This window comes from Dermatophagoides pteronyssinus, unplaced genomic scaffold (genome assembly GCF_027571235.1).
Source record: "Dermatophagoides pteronyssinus isolate colony J.1.1.1.1 unplaced genomic scaffold, Derpt_VIB-CSIC_2022.12 sq0030, whole genome shotgun sequence".
Taxonomy (NCBI): domain Eukaryota; kingdom Metazoa; phylum Arthropoda; class Arachnida; order Sarcoptiformes; family Pyroglyphidae; genus Dermatophagoides; species Dermatophagoides pteronyssinus.
Window position 1 is genome coordinate 287,536 of NW_027461554.1, and position 17,369 is coordinate 304,904.

Consider the following 17,369-nt stretch of genomic DNA (forward strand, 5'->3'; position numbering starts at 1 on the left):
TTGATCAATGAAAAAAGACAAACAAAAACAAGAATCCTATATGGACATAGAATTTTCTCGGGTATTTCTTTTTCCTCATTATTCATAATGATGACGGTAATATATAAAAAAATGAAAATGAAACATATTTTTGTTTTGTTTTGTTTAGTAATCGATCGATAAATTCAAGGTTCTTTTTTTTTCTATTTCTCCAACTTTTTATACAAATAATACAAGATAATTGAATTGCATGACAAAAATATCTTTTTTTTATTAATTAATGATAAACTTTTATGCTTTTTTTTGTATATATGCATTCAGTAACAAGGACAAATGAAAAATTCTGCTGAAGTAAATGAGGTTTCTTTTTTTTTTTGGTTGTAGGAATTTCTAATCACGATTTTTAGTCCATTGTTTTACGATACGAAATCCATGTTCAGGATGTGCTTCATATTGAACAACCTTTTTTTTAAAAAAAGAATTTCAATATCAACCAATGAAAAAATAATAATAATAAGAATTTACCTGCCATTTATTATTAGCATCAATATAAGAATATGCACCTGTAACATGACCTGGTGCATGACTCATTTCATGACGACTTAATGGATTTTGATGATCATCAGCAACAAATCCAAAACGATAACTCATTGGATGTCGTCCATTTAGACCCTTAACATTGAATGTTATGTAAACAAAATGTAGTCAACAAAAAAAATTAATTAATTAATCAATTACTTGTTGATGATATTGAAAACGTCCAATCAATTGTGGATCATCTGGATCATCAAATTTGGATCGCATTTCAAACATTTCAATAGATTCCATAAACAAATAGATAATGATAATTTGAATAACAATAATATTTCGTTTGTTCATCATTGTTGTGTGTTCAATTCGATTGCAATTGGCCAAATGAATTGAAGCTTTTTTCTAACATGATCGTTTTTTTAAAAATTTTGATTTTAAAAGAAAAAAAATATCAAACTATTCAACCGTTACCGAATATATTTGGCTTTTATTATGGTGTAAAACTAAAATAGATTTTTTTTTCACCGAAAATATCCGAATAACATGAACAAAAAACATTTCTAGGAAATGGAAAAAAAATGTATTATATTTTATTTTGTTTTTTTTATAAATCAATTCATTCAACCAATCAACGGGTATATTATCAATGAAAATGAAAATAGCATGTCATTTGCTATAAAAACTTGGAAAAGTTTAAAGTTGTCGTGACAAATTTTCAATCGAACGCATAAGATTTTTGATGAATGCTTTCGGTTTTAATTCATAAACCTGGCCAGCAGTATGACGCATACGAATTTCCTCATTATAGGTATCCAAACGAGTATAGATGCGAAAATTGAATTGTTTGAAACGAATTTCATCAAGAGCAGCAATGTAAAGATTTTGGTCTTCTTCATATAATCTTGATAGTTCAGCTACAGATTTTCCCAATAATTTTTCCGCCTGTTCTTGAAATAAAGTTACCCAAAATGAACCACTTACGTCGGTCAACATCACATTGACCATTAAACGCCATTCAAATACGGCCGATGTTCGATCACATTTGGAACAATGATAAGTACCGCTACCATCATTATCGGATACTTTCTTTTGGCAATTATTTTGACCACAAGATTTATACAGATGATTCTGTATACGACTAAATGCCTGAACAGTAGCTACTGTCTGGAAATTCAATGTTTCGCCAGATTGAATTTTTTTCGGTATTATCTGAGCGATAAAACGATAATTTGGACCGAAATTAGAACCGGCGGGTGAATCAGATTTTGATAATTGATTGAAATTTTCACTAGGATCCAATGTGCTATACCAAGTGGTAAGTAGATCTTTTTCCGGCAAATCTGGATCGACAGAAATGTTTGTCGAATCTCGTGCCGATAAAGTTTTACCTTTAAAATCACCGATCGATGCACCTTTCAGTGCAAGAACCTGATTAGGTTGACCATCGAAAGTTTGTGCCTGTTCACCCCACAATGTGAGACGTGCTTCAGCCAATGATTTATCCACGATCACTACTTCACGCTTCAACAATTCTTTCGATGTCTTTCGCGATATGATCGAATCCAATTCACCGACTGAACGAATTACACCAATCACATCAACAGTGTTGTTCGCTTCCATTTCGACAATTCGTGACAAGGGAATGAATTTATAACGCAACTTTGGCGCTTCAATTTGGTTATCTACACAAGGTTTAACAAAACTATTCGATGTCAAAGAGATTTCGTAATCATTGTTAACTGAAGAAAATTTTTTGTTTGCCGATTTGATCATACCGCGGCCAATAAAATAGCAACGATCTTTTTGAATTAAATCATAGAATCGATCACATTCGTCATTAAAACATGTAACACGAATTTCACCAGTATCGTCACAAACATCAAAGTTAAAAACACGTCCTTGTCCACGTTGATTACTATAAGTACGTAAAGGACTTTTATGCACACACAATGCCCGAATAGTCCAAGCATTATAGAATGGTGTCAATACGCTAATTGGGCAGACATTTTCGGGTCGTATATCAACATTATCGGAATCTGATATTCGTGGTTTCTTTTGGGCTGAATTCGATGCAGCCGAACTAATCGATTGATTCATGCTGACATTCATTGTGTTTCGATTGGATGTTGACGATGATGCAGTAGCAACATTTGAACCATTATTAAAAGATGTGTTACCAGCACTCAAACTGATTGATTCATCTGGATCAAGTTTTCTACCAATTTCTTCTCCTTTTGAAATAAAAAAATGGATAATTGATGATTTATTTTTTTTCAAAATAGAAAATGAACAAACCTTTTTGAAGAATTTCTAATTGTTGAACTAAAATGACAGGAATATTATCTTTTTTCGGTATCGAAGATACGGAATATTGTTGCAAACGAATAATTGTAAATTTATCCAATTGTCCTTCTTGGAATAAAGATTCAATCTCTTCCGATACCATAATACAATGTTGACAAATTGTACGGCCATCAAAAACAACCGCACGTAAACGATTATTAGCCATCATTTTAGCACCCAATATCTGTACGATTGGTTGAAGATTTTGATTACGTTGTTCAAGAATTAAATCCAACGAACCATCACTCAATTTCAATTGATTTGTCATTGTTCCAAAATTTCAATTTAATGAAATTCTATCTTTTTATGAATCACAAAAATATCGAATAACGCCGACGTTTTTAAATGTTGACTGAGGATAATTTGGAGGGAAAATGCCGACTCAATTCGAATTATTTAAGGTAGTAGCATTCGAACAAGTAGGAAAATATTCTTTCGCTTATAGGGATAGTGGTGGATAAATATATAAGATCTCTGTAACAATTACTCAAATGATTTCAGTGGATTTTATTATTATCATCGAAAATTTTATCAATCATTAATGATCATGGATCGAATAAAAAATCTCCAATATTAATTGCCTAATTGACTTTATAAAAATTTATCAATTTTTTCATTGAAAAAAAAATCATTTTAACAATGTTATAAGCAAGCAAATATTGTTCAACCGTTCATAAAAGATATGACTGAATTTTGATCCTGACCGCAACACATTCACACATCACCGAACCGAGTGTAGCCAACACGTGTTTTTTATTCGGTTCATTATTTCATCATTTATTCAAGAATTTCTCGTTCTTGTTGTGGCTCAAGAGAAAAAATCTATCCACTGCCTTGTTATTCGATTCCTTGGTAAATATCTCAAATGTAAGTGATTTTTTTTAAAATTGAGAATTTTATAGATTTAATACTTTGTACTGTGTACTGTTTCAAATTATCAGCACAAAATGTCTTGGTTATTTGGTTATTCAAGTCCACAACAGCCAACTGGTATGCCTGGATCGCCTGATGGCGGTGGTGGTATTCCTGGTGGTCTTGGCGGCAGCAATGTTGGTGCCGGTGGAAGTGGTGGCGGTGGATCTGGTGGTATTTTATCCGGTGGCGGCAGTGGTGGCAGTGGTAAAATGAATCCATATCAATTCGATTCTTCAGCATTGGAACGTGCCGCAAAAGCTGCAAAAGAATTGGAACAATCTCGTTATGCGGAAGCGGCACTTGATTTAGCCCAACAACAAGAAAAGACCAAACAGCTGGATTTACAGAAAACAATCAAAGAATATGAACAAGCAATGGCAAGCGCACAGATCGAGGCAAAAAAACAGGAGCAAGAGCATCGTCGACGGATGTTGGCCGAAGAATCAAAACAGGCTCAATTGAAAGCACAATATGAAGATCAATTAGCCCGAAAACGTTTCGAAGATCAGTTGGCTCAACAACGAGCAGCTAATGATGAGAATCTTAAACGTCAAGAAGAATCTGTTGTCAAACAAGAAGCTATTCGAAAAGCAACTTTAGAAAAAGAGATGGAATTACGTGCATCAGCCGATGCTAAACGAATTGAAGCAGAAATTCGAGGTCAAGCACAAGCAGAACGACAAAATCGTGATATTCGACTTGAACAATTGAAGGCAAAAGCGGCTGAAGATCGAACAACATTGTTAGAAGCTATAGTGACAGCTGGTGATGTGTTTGGTAAAGGTTTTCGGGCATTCGTTTCCGATTGGGAACGTGTATCAGCAACGGCTGTCGGTGTTACATTGATTGCTGCCGGTATATATACCGCTAAGCATGGTATCGGTTTAGCTGGTCGTGTACTCGAAGCACGTGTTGGAAGACCATCTTTAGTACGTGATACATCTCGTTTGAATATGATTGATGGTCTACAACATCCATATAAAACTATCAAACGATTAGCATTAAGTCGTAAGCCAGCGGATGCATTGAGAGGTGTCATACTTGAGCCTAGTCTTGAAGAACGTCTTCGTGATATCGCTATTGCGACAAAAAATACAAAGAAAAATGGTGGTCTTTATCGTAATGTATTGTTTTATGGTCCTCCAGGCACGGGTAAAACATTGTTCGCTAAACGTTTGGCTGAACATTCCGGTATGGATTATGCAATCATGTCAGGTGGTGATGTTGCACCAATGGGTCGTGATGGTGTAACGGCCATACATAAATTATTCAATTGGGCAACAACATCACGTCGTGGCCTTTTGTTGTTTGTCGATGAAGCTGACGCTTTTCTTCGTAAACGAGCTTCCGAAACTTTAAGTGAACACTTACGATCAGCATTGAATGCCTTCCTTTATCGTACGGGTGATCAATCGAATCGTTTTATGTTGGTGTTAGCATCGAATACACCCGAACAATTTGATTGGGCCATACATGATCGTTTAGATGAAATGATTTCATTCAATCTACCTACATTATCTGAACGTGAACGTTTAGTACGGTTATATTTTGATAAATTTGTTTTGGAACCATCTGTTAGTCGTCGAAGGTAGGATCATATGAATGAGTTAATTGTTTTTTATTTTTCATTACTGTTTTGGTTTATTCATTTAGTCGCCTTAAATTGGATGTATTTGATTATGATTCCACTTGTACAGAGATTGCTGAAAAAATTGATGGTCTTTCTGGTCGTGAAATTGCTAAATTGGCTGTTGCATGGCAAGCATCCGCATATGCATCTGAAAATGGTATATTAACACGTGAAATGATGATGACCAAAGTGAATGATGCTATTGAACAACATCGTCGTAAAATGGAATGGCAAGCCGAAGAGGAACGTATTAAACGTTCATATCCATCAATCAAATAATTCAGAGTGAGATAATGTGAAATAATATATTATTCATATAAATAAAAATATTCAAATTTCCAAAAAAATACACAAAAAAAAAGATAGACAAAAATATTTTTTTATCAAAAATCATAAACAATTCACCGGTGGTGGTTTCACCAAAAAAATTTAAAAAAAAATCAGCAACAAACATGGAATATGTAATTTTTTTCACAAATTTTTTTTTCGTCATGAATTTTTTTTTTAATACAATTTTTCAGATTTAGGGCAATATTAATTTCATATGTTTCTCAGTTAATGATGTATAGTTTGTAGTTTTTTGTATGTTTCGTTTTTTTAATAATAAAAAATATTTGTAAACAAATTTTAAATAAAAGTTTTCAACAACCAAAAAAAAAAAAAATTAAATCTTTTCTTTTCAAAACATTGTTCCTTCCCACTTGAACCATGATATATATGAATGGTCCTTGAAAGGTTTTTTTTAATGAAAAAAAAAGAGGAAAAAAATTCCATTCTGAATCACAACAAACAACAAAATTCTGTTGTTGGTGTGTGTGTATGTGTATCTTGTTTTTTTTCATCAATATTAAAAAAAACGGCAATAATCAAAAGAATCTTAGGAAAAAATTCTTCTTTCCTTTTAGTTTGTCATATTCTGTCTGCTTTCTATCGATTCATTCCGGAAAAAAATCAATCAATCAATCAAATGATAAACAAAAAAAATTATGGGATTATTATTATGGAATGTTTTAACACCCAGATTCTATCTGGCATTGACTGCATCATCATTTTTTATTTCAATTCTAATTCTGGTAATTGATTGACTAAATTAATGCTTTTATTTTTTGTCGGTTTTCAAACTATTCATAAATAATCTTTGTTTTTAATCCGTTTCCAAATAAATTTGTAGCTTTTTGAATGGTGGTATTTTGCAAAATATGGTATTTCTTTCATCGAACAGATTTTGATGAATATTTTGAGTCCAATATTCGGTGGCATCAATACTGGTAGTAGTAATAATAGCAGTAGCAGCACTACCAATGATAAAAATAATGATAAAAATATTTCACAACAAAACGGTAGCTTTTCCGGCAGTTTAAATCAAAATTTATCATCATCATCATCAATTGATTCGAGTGAAAGTGATGATCAACAACCACAACAGCAGCATTCTAATCATAATCATCATCAACATCAGCCAATTGTCGATAATAATCGCCATCTAATGCAGGGACATATTTCATTAGGTAAAGTTTTTGATTTGCTGTTTGAAAAAATATCTTATCTGATTGATCAATATCCTTTTTTTAAAAAGATTCAAAAGTATGGCGCAATCCAATGAGTTTATTTCGTGGTTGTGAATATAATCGTTTAACAATGGCCATTAATAAACGTGAACCATTAACATTTTATGATATGAATCTATCGGCACAAGATCATCAAACATTTTTCACCTGTGATGGTGATCAAGGCCATAAAGATATGGAAAGTATGTATTTTGTTGTTGATAAAAAAAAATTTTGATTTTGAAACTAATTATCAAATGAATCATTTTTCAGTAATGTTGACAGCATGGCGTGAACGTGATCCGGATGTTCGTATACGTTCAGCATACAAAGCATTAGAATTGAATCCTGATTGTGCACCGGCATTAATATTATTAGCGGAAGAAGAAGCAAAAACCGTATGGGAAGCTGAGAAAATTTTTTTTACTGCATTACGTGCAGCTGAATCACAATATCGACGATCACCATCATCATCATCATTATCACCATCTTCATCATTATCCACATCATCATCATCATCTTTAACAACAAATTCATCAACATCATCATCATCGTCAAATCATTATCAACAATCAACATCTATTGCTGATGCACAACATCGACGTGATTTAAATGTACTAATCTATATACGACGACGATTAGCAATGTGTGCACGTAAACTTGGTAAATTACGTGAATCGGTTAAAATGATGAGAGATTTAATCAAAGAATTTCCAATGATGAATCTATTCAATATACATGAAAATCTTATTGAAGCATTGCTTGAAATGAATGCTTATGCCGATGTACAGGCATTATTAGCAAAATATGATGATATTAATCTGCCAAAATCGGCAACAATTTGTTATACATCCGCTCTATTAAAATCAAGAAATATTGGTGAAAAATTTTCACCAGATAGTGTAGTGAAACGTGGCCTTTCAATGGCCGAAATGAATGCTGTTGAAGCTATACATCGTGCCGTTGAATTCAATCCACATGTACCAAAATATTTATTGGAAACAAAAAAGCTAATATTTCCACCCGAACATATACTTAAACGTGGTGATAGTGAAGCAATTGCCTATGCATTTTTTCATCTATCCCATTGGAAACGTATTGATGGTGCATTAAATCTTTTGGATTGTACATGGAAAGGAAGTTAGTGTTTAATTAGATTATTGGTTGTGTTGTTAAATTTATCATTCTATTTTATTTGTTTTTATTTCTAGCATTTCGAATAATACCATTTCCATTGGAAAAAGGTCATCTATTTCATCCATATCTAACCTGTACTGAATGTACTGATCGTGAACTTTTACCAGATTATCATGAAGTATCTGTTTATCCAAAAAAATCGTTACCATTTTTCATACGATTCACTGCTAGTCTTTGTACATTGACAGCCATTATGACATTTATTTTTTATCAATATCCGGTGCAAATTGTATTTATTGTACAATCAGTAAGTTTAATTAAGAGTGGGAATTTTTTCTGTAATTAATTTTCATAAATTTAAAATCTTATATAGTATATAAACTGGTTAAATGATTTATCCGCTACCATCATGGATCGTCTTGAATTTATGTTACCAAATTGGGCATTTCAATGTTATCTGACGAAAAATTGTTGGCAATAAAATTCGAAAAAATACTCGCAAAAATGATGATGATTATTATTATTTATTTTTAAAAATTTTCGAACAAACAAAAAAAACTGAAAAAAATTATAATTGGCTAAAGAAGAACAAATATTTGACCACCGAAAAACAAAATTCAAAATTTTAAATTTAAATTTCATTAAAAAAAATGATAACAAAAATAATTTTTGCATAATTTTTGCCTGATGATCATGATCAATTCATGAATTTTTTCTGTTAAATTGAATTATTATTTTAAAAATTATGAAAATGATGATGTTGATGAGTATTTTGATTTTCGGAATATAAAAAAATGCATGAAATGTTTTCTCTTGTTTGTTTGTTCTTGTGTGCGCCATTTTTTTGTTTTGTTTTATTTCCTTTTTTCATTGCATCACTTCCAGATATGATGGTTCACGATTTTTCATCTGTTTTGATTGTATCGATGATGATGATCGTATATTTGATGTTGAATGATGTTGCATCGGTGATGATGATGATGATGTATTACCATTATTACCACTATTATTATTGATCATTCCTGTATTCGGTAATATTGTCGATGATGTTAATGTTGATGATGTTATCGTTGTATTTGATCCATTATTATTATTATTATTGATTGATGTAGTAGTGTTATTGTTGTTATTGTTGTTGTTAATATTATTGTTTGACGATGTTAAAATACCAGTTTCATTTACTTTAAATCCAGATCCATACATACGTATATAATCATTTTCTTTTTGATTATTATGATGATTATTCATATTTAAATTATGATTTAATAATGATTGTTCAGCACCACCACCACCACCACCATCACCAAAAAAATATCGATTTGGTTCAACATAACGTATTAGATTATTGGCAGTAGTGTTATTATTATTATTATTATCACCTTTATTACTATCGACTGTTTCATAGATATCATAGAAAATATCGTTTGATTTACCACCGCCAACACCAACACCAACACCCGTATTACCTGGGCCAATACCACCCAATCCAATTCCAATTAATCCAGTTTGATGATTAAAATTCATTTCAATATTATCATAATAATTTTCACCTTGCCATTCATTTTGTGTTGATGATTCATTACTATTACCATTATTTTGATCATCTTTTTTTGTTATCTTTAAATGTTTTGTATAGAATAAAAACAATATAATTGATGCAAATATAATTAAAAATAATAATGTTCCCATAAAAATAATGATTATAACTAGATAGTTTGATGATTCGACAACTTCATTTGTTTGTTTAATATCTTCATATAAAAGAAAAATGAATGGAACAATTTTTTTTAGATTAATAAAATTAAAAATTGTTTGAAAAAAAACTTACATTTACAAACTGGTTCAACACCCGACCATGTCATATCACGTTTACATGTACGTTTATCTTTACCCACTACGATATAATCATTTGATGCACATCCATAAACAATTTCGGTACCATCAATAGCATAGATTGTTTGATTATCGATAAAATTATAATATCCAAGTATAGCATCAACAACTAATGGATTTTTTTCCGAATCATTTTCATTAAAATTTCTTCGATTATTATTCAATATTTTTTGTATAGGACAATTACGTATAGGTATACAACGTGGTTTTGTACCATTCCATATCATATCACCAATACATTTTTGATGATTAATAAAATGTTTATAGGTATTTGGTGTTACATCTTTCCAATGACTATCTAAACAATCAATAATATAATCATGATGTTCTTGTCGTACACGATATGTTTGTCCAAAATCGGTTTCTGGTTCACCACAAATTGGTTCACTTTCATTGCCATAAACAGTGCCAAAAAATATTGCCACCAATTCATGTGGTAAATTATGTGAACTTTTTGTTCGCATTATCATATAATTATTTGGATTCTCTAGATCACGTTGTAGATCTTGATAGGAATGTGCTTCACATGTAAAATATGAATCAATACGATTACCATTATCACGCCATGCATTATTATTTTGATAATCAAGATTACATGTACGATATGGACTGATTTCAACATCAATATAGAAGGAAAAATTATTTCTGATTGCTTGATCTAATAATGTGAAATTAATAAAATTAAAATTCACTCGTACAAATAATTTTACTGCTGGTCGGGTAAAATTCAATTTCCACATAAATTCATGATCATTTGTAATACGAAGACGATGATTTGGATATCGATGTGATAAAAATGAATTTGGAAAATTTTTATCCATACTTGTTAAAGTTATATTACGATAATGAAATTTTTCAATCGGTAAACCAAATGACATATCTAATAATTTAGCATCATTAAGTTCAACATTATTAACAAAATCACCACAACGTGCTGGTGGTCCAACCCAAACACCATTTACACATTTACGCATTTGTGGTGGTGATTCATAATCACTACATTGAAATCTTACTGTTTCACCTTCATCATAGACAGATTTTTCTTCAGGTATTATTTTCGAACGATATGGTTTACCGGGAAAACCACAATTTGCACGTAATTCCAATGATTCTGTCATTGATAAATCATTGTTGATAAGTAACAATATTGTTACGATGATAAACATTTTATTCATAAATGATTTTCTATTCAAAATGTTTTTACTATCATGATGTTGATTATTATTATTGATGATTATGATGATGGAAAACATTTTTTTTCTTCAAGATCTGGATCACAGAATCATTTAGATCGAAGTAATAAAAAACAATAATAAACAAAATCAATCAATCAATCACAACGTCGTAGCTAATCAACTGAAATGAAATGAAAATTGCTAATTATTGTTGTTTTTTTCCACTTTTTTTGTTTTGTTGGTTGAAAAAAACCAAAAAAAAAAAAAAAAAAAACAACATCAAATGACCATTTATCAATTTAACAAGTACAACATTATTCGAACAAACCAATAATCAAAATTTATAAATTTGATTGATTGATGATTGCCAGGAAATCCAGGATATTGATATTTGTCAAAAAACAGAAACAAAAATGATTTAAAAATTTAAATAACTTGTGATTTCCTGCCCCTAATTTTTTTCAATATTTTTTTTGGTGCAGCAAAAAAAATTTATTGATTTTTCCATGATGCTTACGTATTACAAAATAGCAAATTATATCAGATAATTTCATTGTTTCGTGTTTTCTCTCTCTCCAAATTCATATTCCTACTACAATTTTAGAGTTGCTAAAATTTCAATGAAATTGAAATTTTTTTACGTTATTTAAAATTTGGTTTTTTTGTTGTTGTTGTTGATGATGATTTTTTTTCAATATTTAATCTCATTGTCCTTATTTTTTTTTGACGTTTTTGTTTTTGATTGTATATTTCATTGCTTTCATCGATTGATATGAATGATTGCAATAAAATCGATCATTTAAATTGGCCGATTTGATTGATATTCGTTTTTTTGTTTTGTTTTGGTGAAAGTCATTCATTTGTTTTGTAATTTTTTTTTCCTTGAACTTTAAATAAATTTTCATCCAAATAAAACAACAAGGAAGGGGAAATTTCCAAATTGTATTTTTTTTTTTTTTTGTTGAATAATCCCATTATGAATGTAACAATATTGATTAACGAAAGATGGCGTTATGTCAATAATTTATCGAAAAGATTTTCTTTTTCTTATTTTTTTTCCTTTTGGTTAAAGATACTGATAACATCATTTGATTTTGATAATAAATAATGTCTTTAAAAAAAAGATGTTGATGATGATCAGCTGATCATTTCTTGATCATTGATGATGATCATTGATATACTTGTGATATATTGTGAAGGTTGTTCGTTGTTTTTGATTGTTTTTATTCGTTTCGTTTGTTGTACAAAAATCCAAAAAAATGTGGCTGCAATTATCATCGATAACATTGTCATCTAAATCTATTATTCAAATATCCAGAAGATTATATCATCCGGTTAAAGGTATTTTCGGTAATACACATCCATTTCGTTTAGATATTGATCAATGGTCACAACATAATGATGATGAACGATTACCTGCTTCATATCAATTAGTGAAACAAGCATTTCAAAAACGTGGTCATCTTTTCTGTCAATTAGATCCATTATCATTAGCAAATTTTATTAATAATGAACACGTCAACAACATTGCCAATAATTTTCATCAATTTTCACAGAAATTAAGTCCCGTTCTAGGTGTTAATCTAGATAAATTTATTGAACAAGAATCAACCATATCATCAATAGATAAAAAAGATTTCATTCTTCATCAATTTGATTTGTATTGTGGATTGATTGGTTTTGAATTCAAACATTTATTATCATTGGATGAACAAAATTGGTTTGAACAACAAATCGAAAATGAACATAAAAATCAATTACAATTTGATAATCCTGAAACGGTGGCAAAAGATTTATTAATAACTGAAGCATTGGATCATTTTCTTGCTCGAAAATTTCAATCAATAAAACGTTATGGTTGTGAAGGTGCAGAAACAATGATTATATTTGTTGATGAACTATTACGATTATTACGACAAAATCATAATGAAGATGATAATATTAATGAAATTGTTATTGGAATGCCACATCGTGGTCGTTTAAATTTATTAGTAAATAAATTACAATATCCAATCGAAGCATTATTTCATAAACTATCTGGTGGTGAAGAATTTGATTTTCAACAAAATCGTAAATCAATGATAATTGGTGATGTTCTTTCACATCTTTATACGCAAATTGAATTGGATAAAAATCTAATGGCAACATTATTACCAAATCCATCACATCTGGAAGTTGTAGCACCGGTAGTCTGTGGCTATAGTCGTGGTCAGATGATGGCTAAACGTATTGGACCATATTCATATTCGGATAAAAAATCAATTTTATCAAATATTTTACCATTACAAATACATGGTGATGCATCATTTACCGGACAAGGTATCATAATGGAAACATTAGCATTAGCAAATGTTGAACATTATTCCACAAATGGATCAATACATCTAGTGGTTAATAATCAGGTTGGCTATACAACTCCTAGCCGTATGCATCAATCACGTTCATCATTATATTGTACGGATCCAGTAAAAATGATTCATGCACCAGTGATTCATGTTAATGGTGAACATCCAGATTTAGTTGCACGTGCAGCACGTTTAGCCTATAATTATCGACAAACATATGGTAAAGATATTGCAATCAATCTTGTTTGTTTTCGTCGTTGGGGACATAATGAATTGGATGATCCAACATTCACTAATCCACGAATGTATGAAAAAATTCAATCAAGAAAATCGATTCCACATTCGTTTGCTAAAAAGATCAATATGACCGATGAAAAGATTGGTGAAATTATTGATGCATATAATCAGATGCTTAATGAATCATTAGGACGAATGAATCAATATAAACCACCATCAGTATCAATGATCATATCGAATGAAAAAAGCGAATGGAAAAATATACAATGGCCAAGTAGTGATCATATAACTAAATGGGATACATCTGTACCTGATTCAATATTAAAACATATTGGTCGTGTTACAACACAATCACCTAATGATTGGAATCTGCATAAAACATTGAAAAAAGTTTTTGATGATCGTTCAGCTAGATTTAATTCGGGTAAAAATTTTGATTGGGCATTAGCTGAAACGCTTGCATTCGGTTCATTATTATATCAAGGATATGATGTACGAATATCTGGCCAGGATGTTGGCCGTGGTACATTTAGTCAACGACATTGTATGATTGTTGATCAATTGACCAATGATGTTCATATTCCATTGAATAATCTAGCTGATGAACATCAAAATTATTTACCATGGAAAAATGATCATATTGGTCAGCTTGAAGTTTGTAATTCAATTCTATCCGAAGCGGCTGTTATGGCCTATGAATATGGTTTTAGTTTGTCCACTTCAAACGTATTGGCCATTTGGGAAGCACAATTTGGAGATTTTTTCAATTGTGCTCAATCAATTATTGATACACTTGTTTCAAGTGGTGAAGGCAAATGGCTATTACAAAGTTCATTAACATTATTATTACCCAATGGTTATGATGGAGCTGGTTAGTTTAGATTTTATTTCATTCCAAAATTTATTAATTTTAATTAATTTTTACAGGACCAGAACATACTTCAGCTCGATTAGAAAGATTTTTACAGCTTTGTAATTCATCGGAAACAGAAATTGATTCGGATAACATTAATTGGTCGATAATATATCCAACAACACCGGCACAATATTTTCATTCATTACGACGACAAATGATACGTCCATATCGTAAACCATTAGTTGTAATGGGGCCAAAAATGCTACTTCGTCATCCACGTTGTCAATCAAATATTGAAGATTTTTCATTGGAAAGATCACATTTTGTTTCTGTATTAGATGATCCTATACATTATTCACCAACACATTGTTTTCAGAATGATCCTATCGATACGACAAAATCAATTCCAAATGTTAAATCAATAATATTCTGTTCGGGTAAACATTATTATTTATTGGAACAACAACGACAAAATCTATTCGGTAATGATCCAAATAAATTATCATCAATCGCTATTGTTCGTATTGAAGAATTATGTCCATTTCCAGCCGCTGAATTAATTTCCATTCTAAAACGTTATCCAAATGCAAAAAGTAAGCATATATTGATTTGATTCATTATCATTAATATTATCCATTTAATTATTAAATATATAGATCTTATATGGAGCCAAGAAGAACATCGTAATATGGGTGCATGGACATTTATTCAGCCACGTTTTCGAAATATTTTACATCAATCAAAATTACAATATGTTGGTCGTGGACATTTAGAAGCACCGGCTGTAGGTTTAACTGCCATACATAGAAAAGAAATTGAAACAATTCTTAGACAAACATTTGATTTATGTCAATTATCAAAATGATGATGATGATGATGATCAAAACAAATCAGAAAAACCTTTGACCTTTTTTTTCTGTCATTGACAATGAAAATGTTTTTTAATCAATCAATCAATCAAAGTTTTTCTCTATTTTCAATCGAAAAAGAAAAATTACTTAAAATTTTTTTCTTTAAATAAAAAAACATTTTGTCTTGATAAACCGACAACATACCGATGATTTTGGCTTTGAAATCAAAAATATAAAATACCCGAAAAGAAAGTCGCTAAGTCTCTGACGTTTATGAATAAAAAAAACGAATGAAAAGAAAATCATTTGAATGGAAATTTCTTTCTTCTCTCGACATCATCATCAAAATGGACAAAATATTTATCGATGGCAATATATGGTATAGTGTGAATCAATCATTCGTGATTGTTGTCGTTGGTACTCATCAATCGATTTTGATCGATAGTAGATCAAAAAAAAAAAAGAAAAAAGAAAAGAAAAAGAGAGAGAAATGGCAGACAAAAATATTGATCAAAATCAATCGATCGATCGATTGATCCATTGATTTTGATTGAATGAAAATCAAGACCCCTGAAATGAAATCCGAAAAAAACAAATGCAAGTAGCTAATGCTACTGTATTTTGGATTTTTTTCTCTTACAATTTCAATTTCAAACTATAAAGATTTTTGTTACTGTTGTTGTTGTCATCAGGTTCCTTAGATTTCTTATATAAAATGCCGACAACAACATACTGCTGCTCCTCCTTTTTGGACCATTTTCATTTTTTTTTCTTCAAATTTTTAAAAATTTGACAAATTTGACGAAAGAAATGACTGACTGAATGATTTTTTTTGATAGACTTGGTTTGAAAAAAATCCAGTTGACAATGGAATAAAAAAATATTGACTGTTTTTTGGTGTGACATTGTCATTCTCAGTCATACAGTCATACAGTCAGTCAGTCAGTAATATCATTCAAGTCATTCAATTCATTCACAAATCAGTGTGTTTGGGTTGAATCAATTTGGTTTTTTCATGTTTTTTTTGTTTCTTTGGAACGGTTCAGTTCTCCGATTTCAGTTTTCAGTTTAACGTGACAAAAATATATTCAGATGATCAACAAAATGTAGAAAAAAAAGGGGCAAAATGGTCGGCAAATCAAACATTTTACATTCATAAATAGATTGGCGGCAGTTTTTTTTCACGATTGGTTAAGTTGATCAATAAAAATAGGATAAGAAAAAAAAATGGTGCATTTATCTTTGTCCTATATCGACATCGATTGGTTGGTCGGGGGTATATGAGGGTAAAAATTGTTGTCATCGTTTTTTTGACAAAAAAAGGGTTTGCGGTTTTTTTTTCTTCACCAATTCATTCATGTTTTGATCGAAAATCAATTCACAAAAAAGAAAGGAAAAAAAGTAAAAGAAATTGCAATTTGTCAACCACTCGATTATTTGGATTTTGATGATGATGATGATTTTTGAGAATGACAAATACATAACAAATTTTTTTTTTCTAAAGTGCCTTCTATTTTTATTTTCAAAAGAGTGTTTCTGGTCACAATTTTTGTTGTTGTTGTTCACGGGTTCTTCGGGTTTCGAACCTTTTTTTCATTATTTTTGAATTCAAAAACATTCGATTTTTTGCCTAGAAATATACCGCTTTTTTTCCGCAACTCTTTGTCTACCACATTACGATATTCTATTGTCTCAATCAATGTTGTTGTTGTTGTGGTGGTGGTGGTGGTGCTTCAAAACAATCAAATCATCTACATTATGTTTTTTTTTTTCTTTTTTTTTTTGGTCTAGCTACTGACTGACTGACTGACTGACTGACTGAATGATTGAATGAACTGATTGATTGATTGATTGATTGATCGATAATAATGATTCTTTTAGCGGAATAAGAACAAAGTAATAACGACAATGACGGCAAAAATTCTTTTCA

At 30.6% G+C, this 17,369-nt stretch overlaps 6 protein-coding genes across 7 annotated transcripts; 3 read left to right on the forward strand and 3 right to left on the reverse strand.

The window, feature by feature from the left end:
* Positions 1-298: 298 nt before the first annotated feature.
* On the reverse strand, positions 299-889 carry LOC113789897 (uncharacterized). Its single transcript, XM_027339488.2, has 3 exons — positions 718-889; positions 505-651; positions 299-441 (listed from the first exon to the last, which is right to left on the reverse strand). Exons 1-3 carry the CDS (start codon positions 859-861, stop codon positions 370-372), a joined length of 363 nt encoding a protein of 120 aa, XP_027195289.2. The 5' UTR covers positions 862-889; the 3' UTR covers positions 299-369.
* Positions 890-1,067: 178 nt separating this feature from the next.
* LOC113789894 (replication protein A 70 kDa DNA-binding subunit-like) lies at positions 1,068-3,294 on the reverse strand. Its single transcript, XM_027339486.2, has 2 exons — positions 2,806-3,294; positions 1,068-2,741 (listed from the first exon to the last, which is right to left on the reverse strand). Exons 1-2 carry the CDS (start codon positions 3,119-3,121, stop codon positions 1,204-1,206), a joined length of 1,854 nt encoding a protein of 617 aa, XP_027195287.2. The 5' UTR covers positions 3,122-3,294; the 3' UTR covers positions 1,068-1,203.
* A 225-nt stretch (positions 3,295-3,519) lies between these two features.
* On the forward strand, positions 3,520-5,965 carry bor (ATPase family AAA domain containing bor). The gene is made up of 3 exons (XM_075823512.1): positions 3,520-3,720; positions 3,795-5,356; positions 5,422-5,965. Exons 2-3 carry the CDS (start codon positions 3,801-3,803, stop codon positions 5,675-5,677), a joined length of 1,812 nt encoding a protein of 603 aa, XP_075679627.1. The 5' UTR covers positions 3,520-3,720; positions 3,795-3,800; the 3' UTR covers positions 5,678-5,965.
* A 204-nt stretch (positions 5,966-6,169) lies between these two features.
* On the forward strand, positions 6,170-8,748 carry LOC113789892 (suppressor of tumorigenicity 7 protein homolog). The gene is made up of 6 exons (XM_075823513.1): positions 6,170-6,471; positions 6,570-6,906; positions 6,975-7,148; positions 7,219-8,085; positions 8,157-8,389; positions 8,456-8,748. Exons 1-6 carry the CDS (start codon positions 6,385-6,387, stop codon positions 8,561-8,563), a joined length of 1,806 nt encoding a protein of 601 aa, XP_075679628.1. The 5' UTR covers positions 6,170-6,384; the 3' UTR covers positions 8,564-8,748.
* Positions 8,588-11,344, reverse strand: LOC113789893 (uncharacterized). Of its 2 annotated transcripts, XM_027339485.2 has the most exons (3): positions 9,911-11,344; positions 9,462-9,833; positions 8,588-9,302 (listed from the first exon to the last, which is right to left on the reverse strand). In XM_027339485.2, the coding sequence occupies exons 1-3, from the start codon at positions 11,226-11,228 to the stop codon at positions 8,950-8,952; spliced, it is 2,043 nt and encodes a 680-aa protein (XP_027195286.1). In that variant the 5' UTR covers positions 11,229-11,344; the 3' UTR covers positions 8,588-8,949. The 2 variants fall into 2 exon arrangements, with proteins under 2 accessions (XP_027195286.1, XP_027195285.1); XM_027339484.2 differs by having other exon boundaries at positions 8,588-9,833.
* Positions 11,345-12,278: 934 nt separating this feature from the next.
* Positions 12,279-15,582, forward strand: LOC113789891 (2-oxoadipate dehydrogenase complex component E1). The gene is made up of 3 exons (XM_027339482.2): positions 12,279-14,603; positions 14,660-15,181; positions 15,245-15,582. The coding sequence occupies exons 1-3, from the start codon at positions 12,410-12,412 to the stop codon at positions 15,451-15,453; spliced, it is 2,925 nt and encodes a 974-aa protein (XP_027195283.1). The 5' UTR covers positions 12,279-12,409; the 3' UTR covers positions 15,454-15,582.
* Positions 15,583-17,369: the final 1,787 nt, after the last annotated feature.

Coding starts and splice junctions, on each gene's coding strand:
- LOC113789897 (XM_027339488.2), bottom strand. CDS start 861: ATGATGAACAAACGAAATATTATTGTTATTCAAATTATCATTATCTAT. Junction 652..717: donor GTTTTCAATATCATCAACAA/GTAATTGATTAA, acceptor TTCAATGTTAAG/GGTCTAAATGGACGACATCC. Junction 442..504: donor ATGCTAATAATAAATGGCAG/GTAAATTCTTAT, acceptor TTTAAAAAAAAG/GTTGTTCAATATGAAGCACA.
- LOC113789894 (XM_027339486.2), bottom strand. CDS start 3,121: ATGACAAATCAATTGAAATTGAGTGATGGTTCGTTGGATTTAATTCTT. Junction 2,742..2,805: donor ATTAGAAATTCTTCAAAAAG/GTTTGTTCATTT, acceptor TTATTTCAAAAG/GAGAAGAAATTGGTAGAAAA.
- bor (XM_075823512.1), top strand. CDS start 3,801: ATGTCTTGGTTATTTGGTTATTCAAGTCCACAACAGCCAACTGGTATG. Junction 5,357..5,421: donor CCATCTGTTAGTCGTCGAAG/GTAGGATCATAT, acceptor TTATTCATTTAG/TCGCCTTAAATTGGATGTAT.
- LOC113789892 (XM_075823513.1), top strand. CDS start 6,385: ATGGGATTATTATTATGGAATGTTTTAACACCCAGATTCTATCTGGCA. Junction 8,086..8,156: donor GGATTGTACATGGAAAGGAA/GTTAGTGTTTAA, acceptor TTTTATTTCTAG/CATTTCGAATAATACCATTT. Junction 8,390..8,455: donor TTGTATTTATTGTACAATCA/GTAAGTTTAATT, acceptor AATCTTATATAG/TATATAAACTGGTTAAATGA.
- LOC113789893 (XM_027339484.2), bottom strand. CDS start 11,228: ATGTTTTCCATCATCATAATCATCAATAATAATAATCAACATCATGAT. Junction 9,834..9,910: donor TGTTGAACCAGTTTGTAAAT/GTAAGTTTTTTT, acceptor TTTTATATGAAG/ATATTAAACAAACAAATGAA.
- LOC113789891 (XM_027339482.2), top strand. CDS start 12,410: ATGTGGCTGCAATTATCATCGATAACATTGTCATCTAAATCTATTATT. Junction 14,604..14,659: donor CAATGGTTATGATGGAGCTG/GTTAGTTTAGAT, acceptor TAATTTTTACAG/GACCAGAACATACTTCAGCT. Junction 15,182..15,244: donor ACGTTATCCAAATGCAAAAA/GTAAGCATATAT, acceptor TTAAATATATAG/ATCTTATATGGAGCCAAGAA.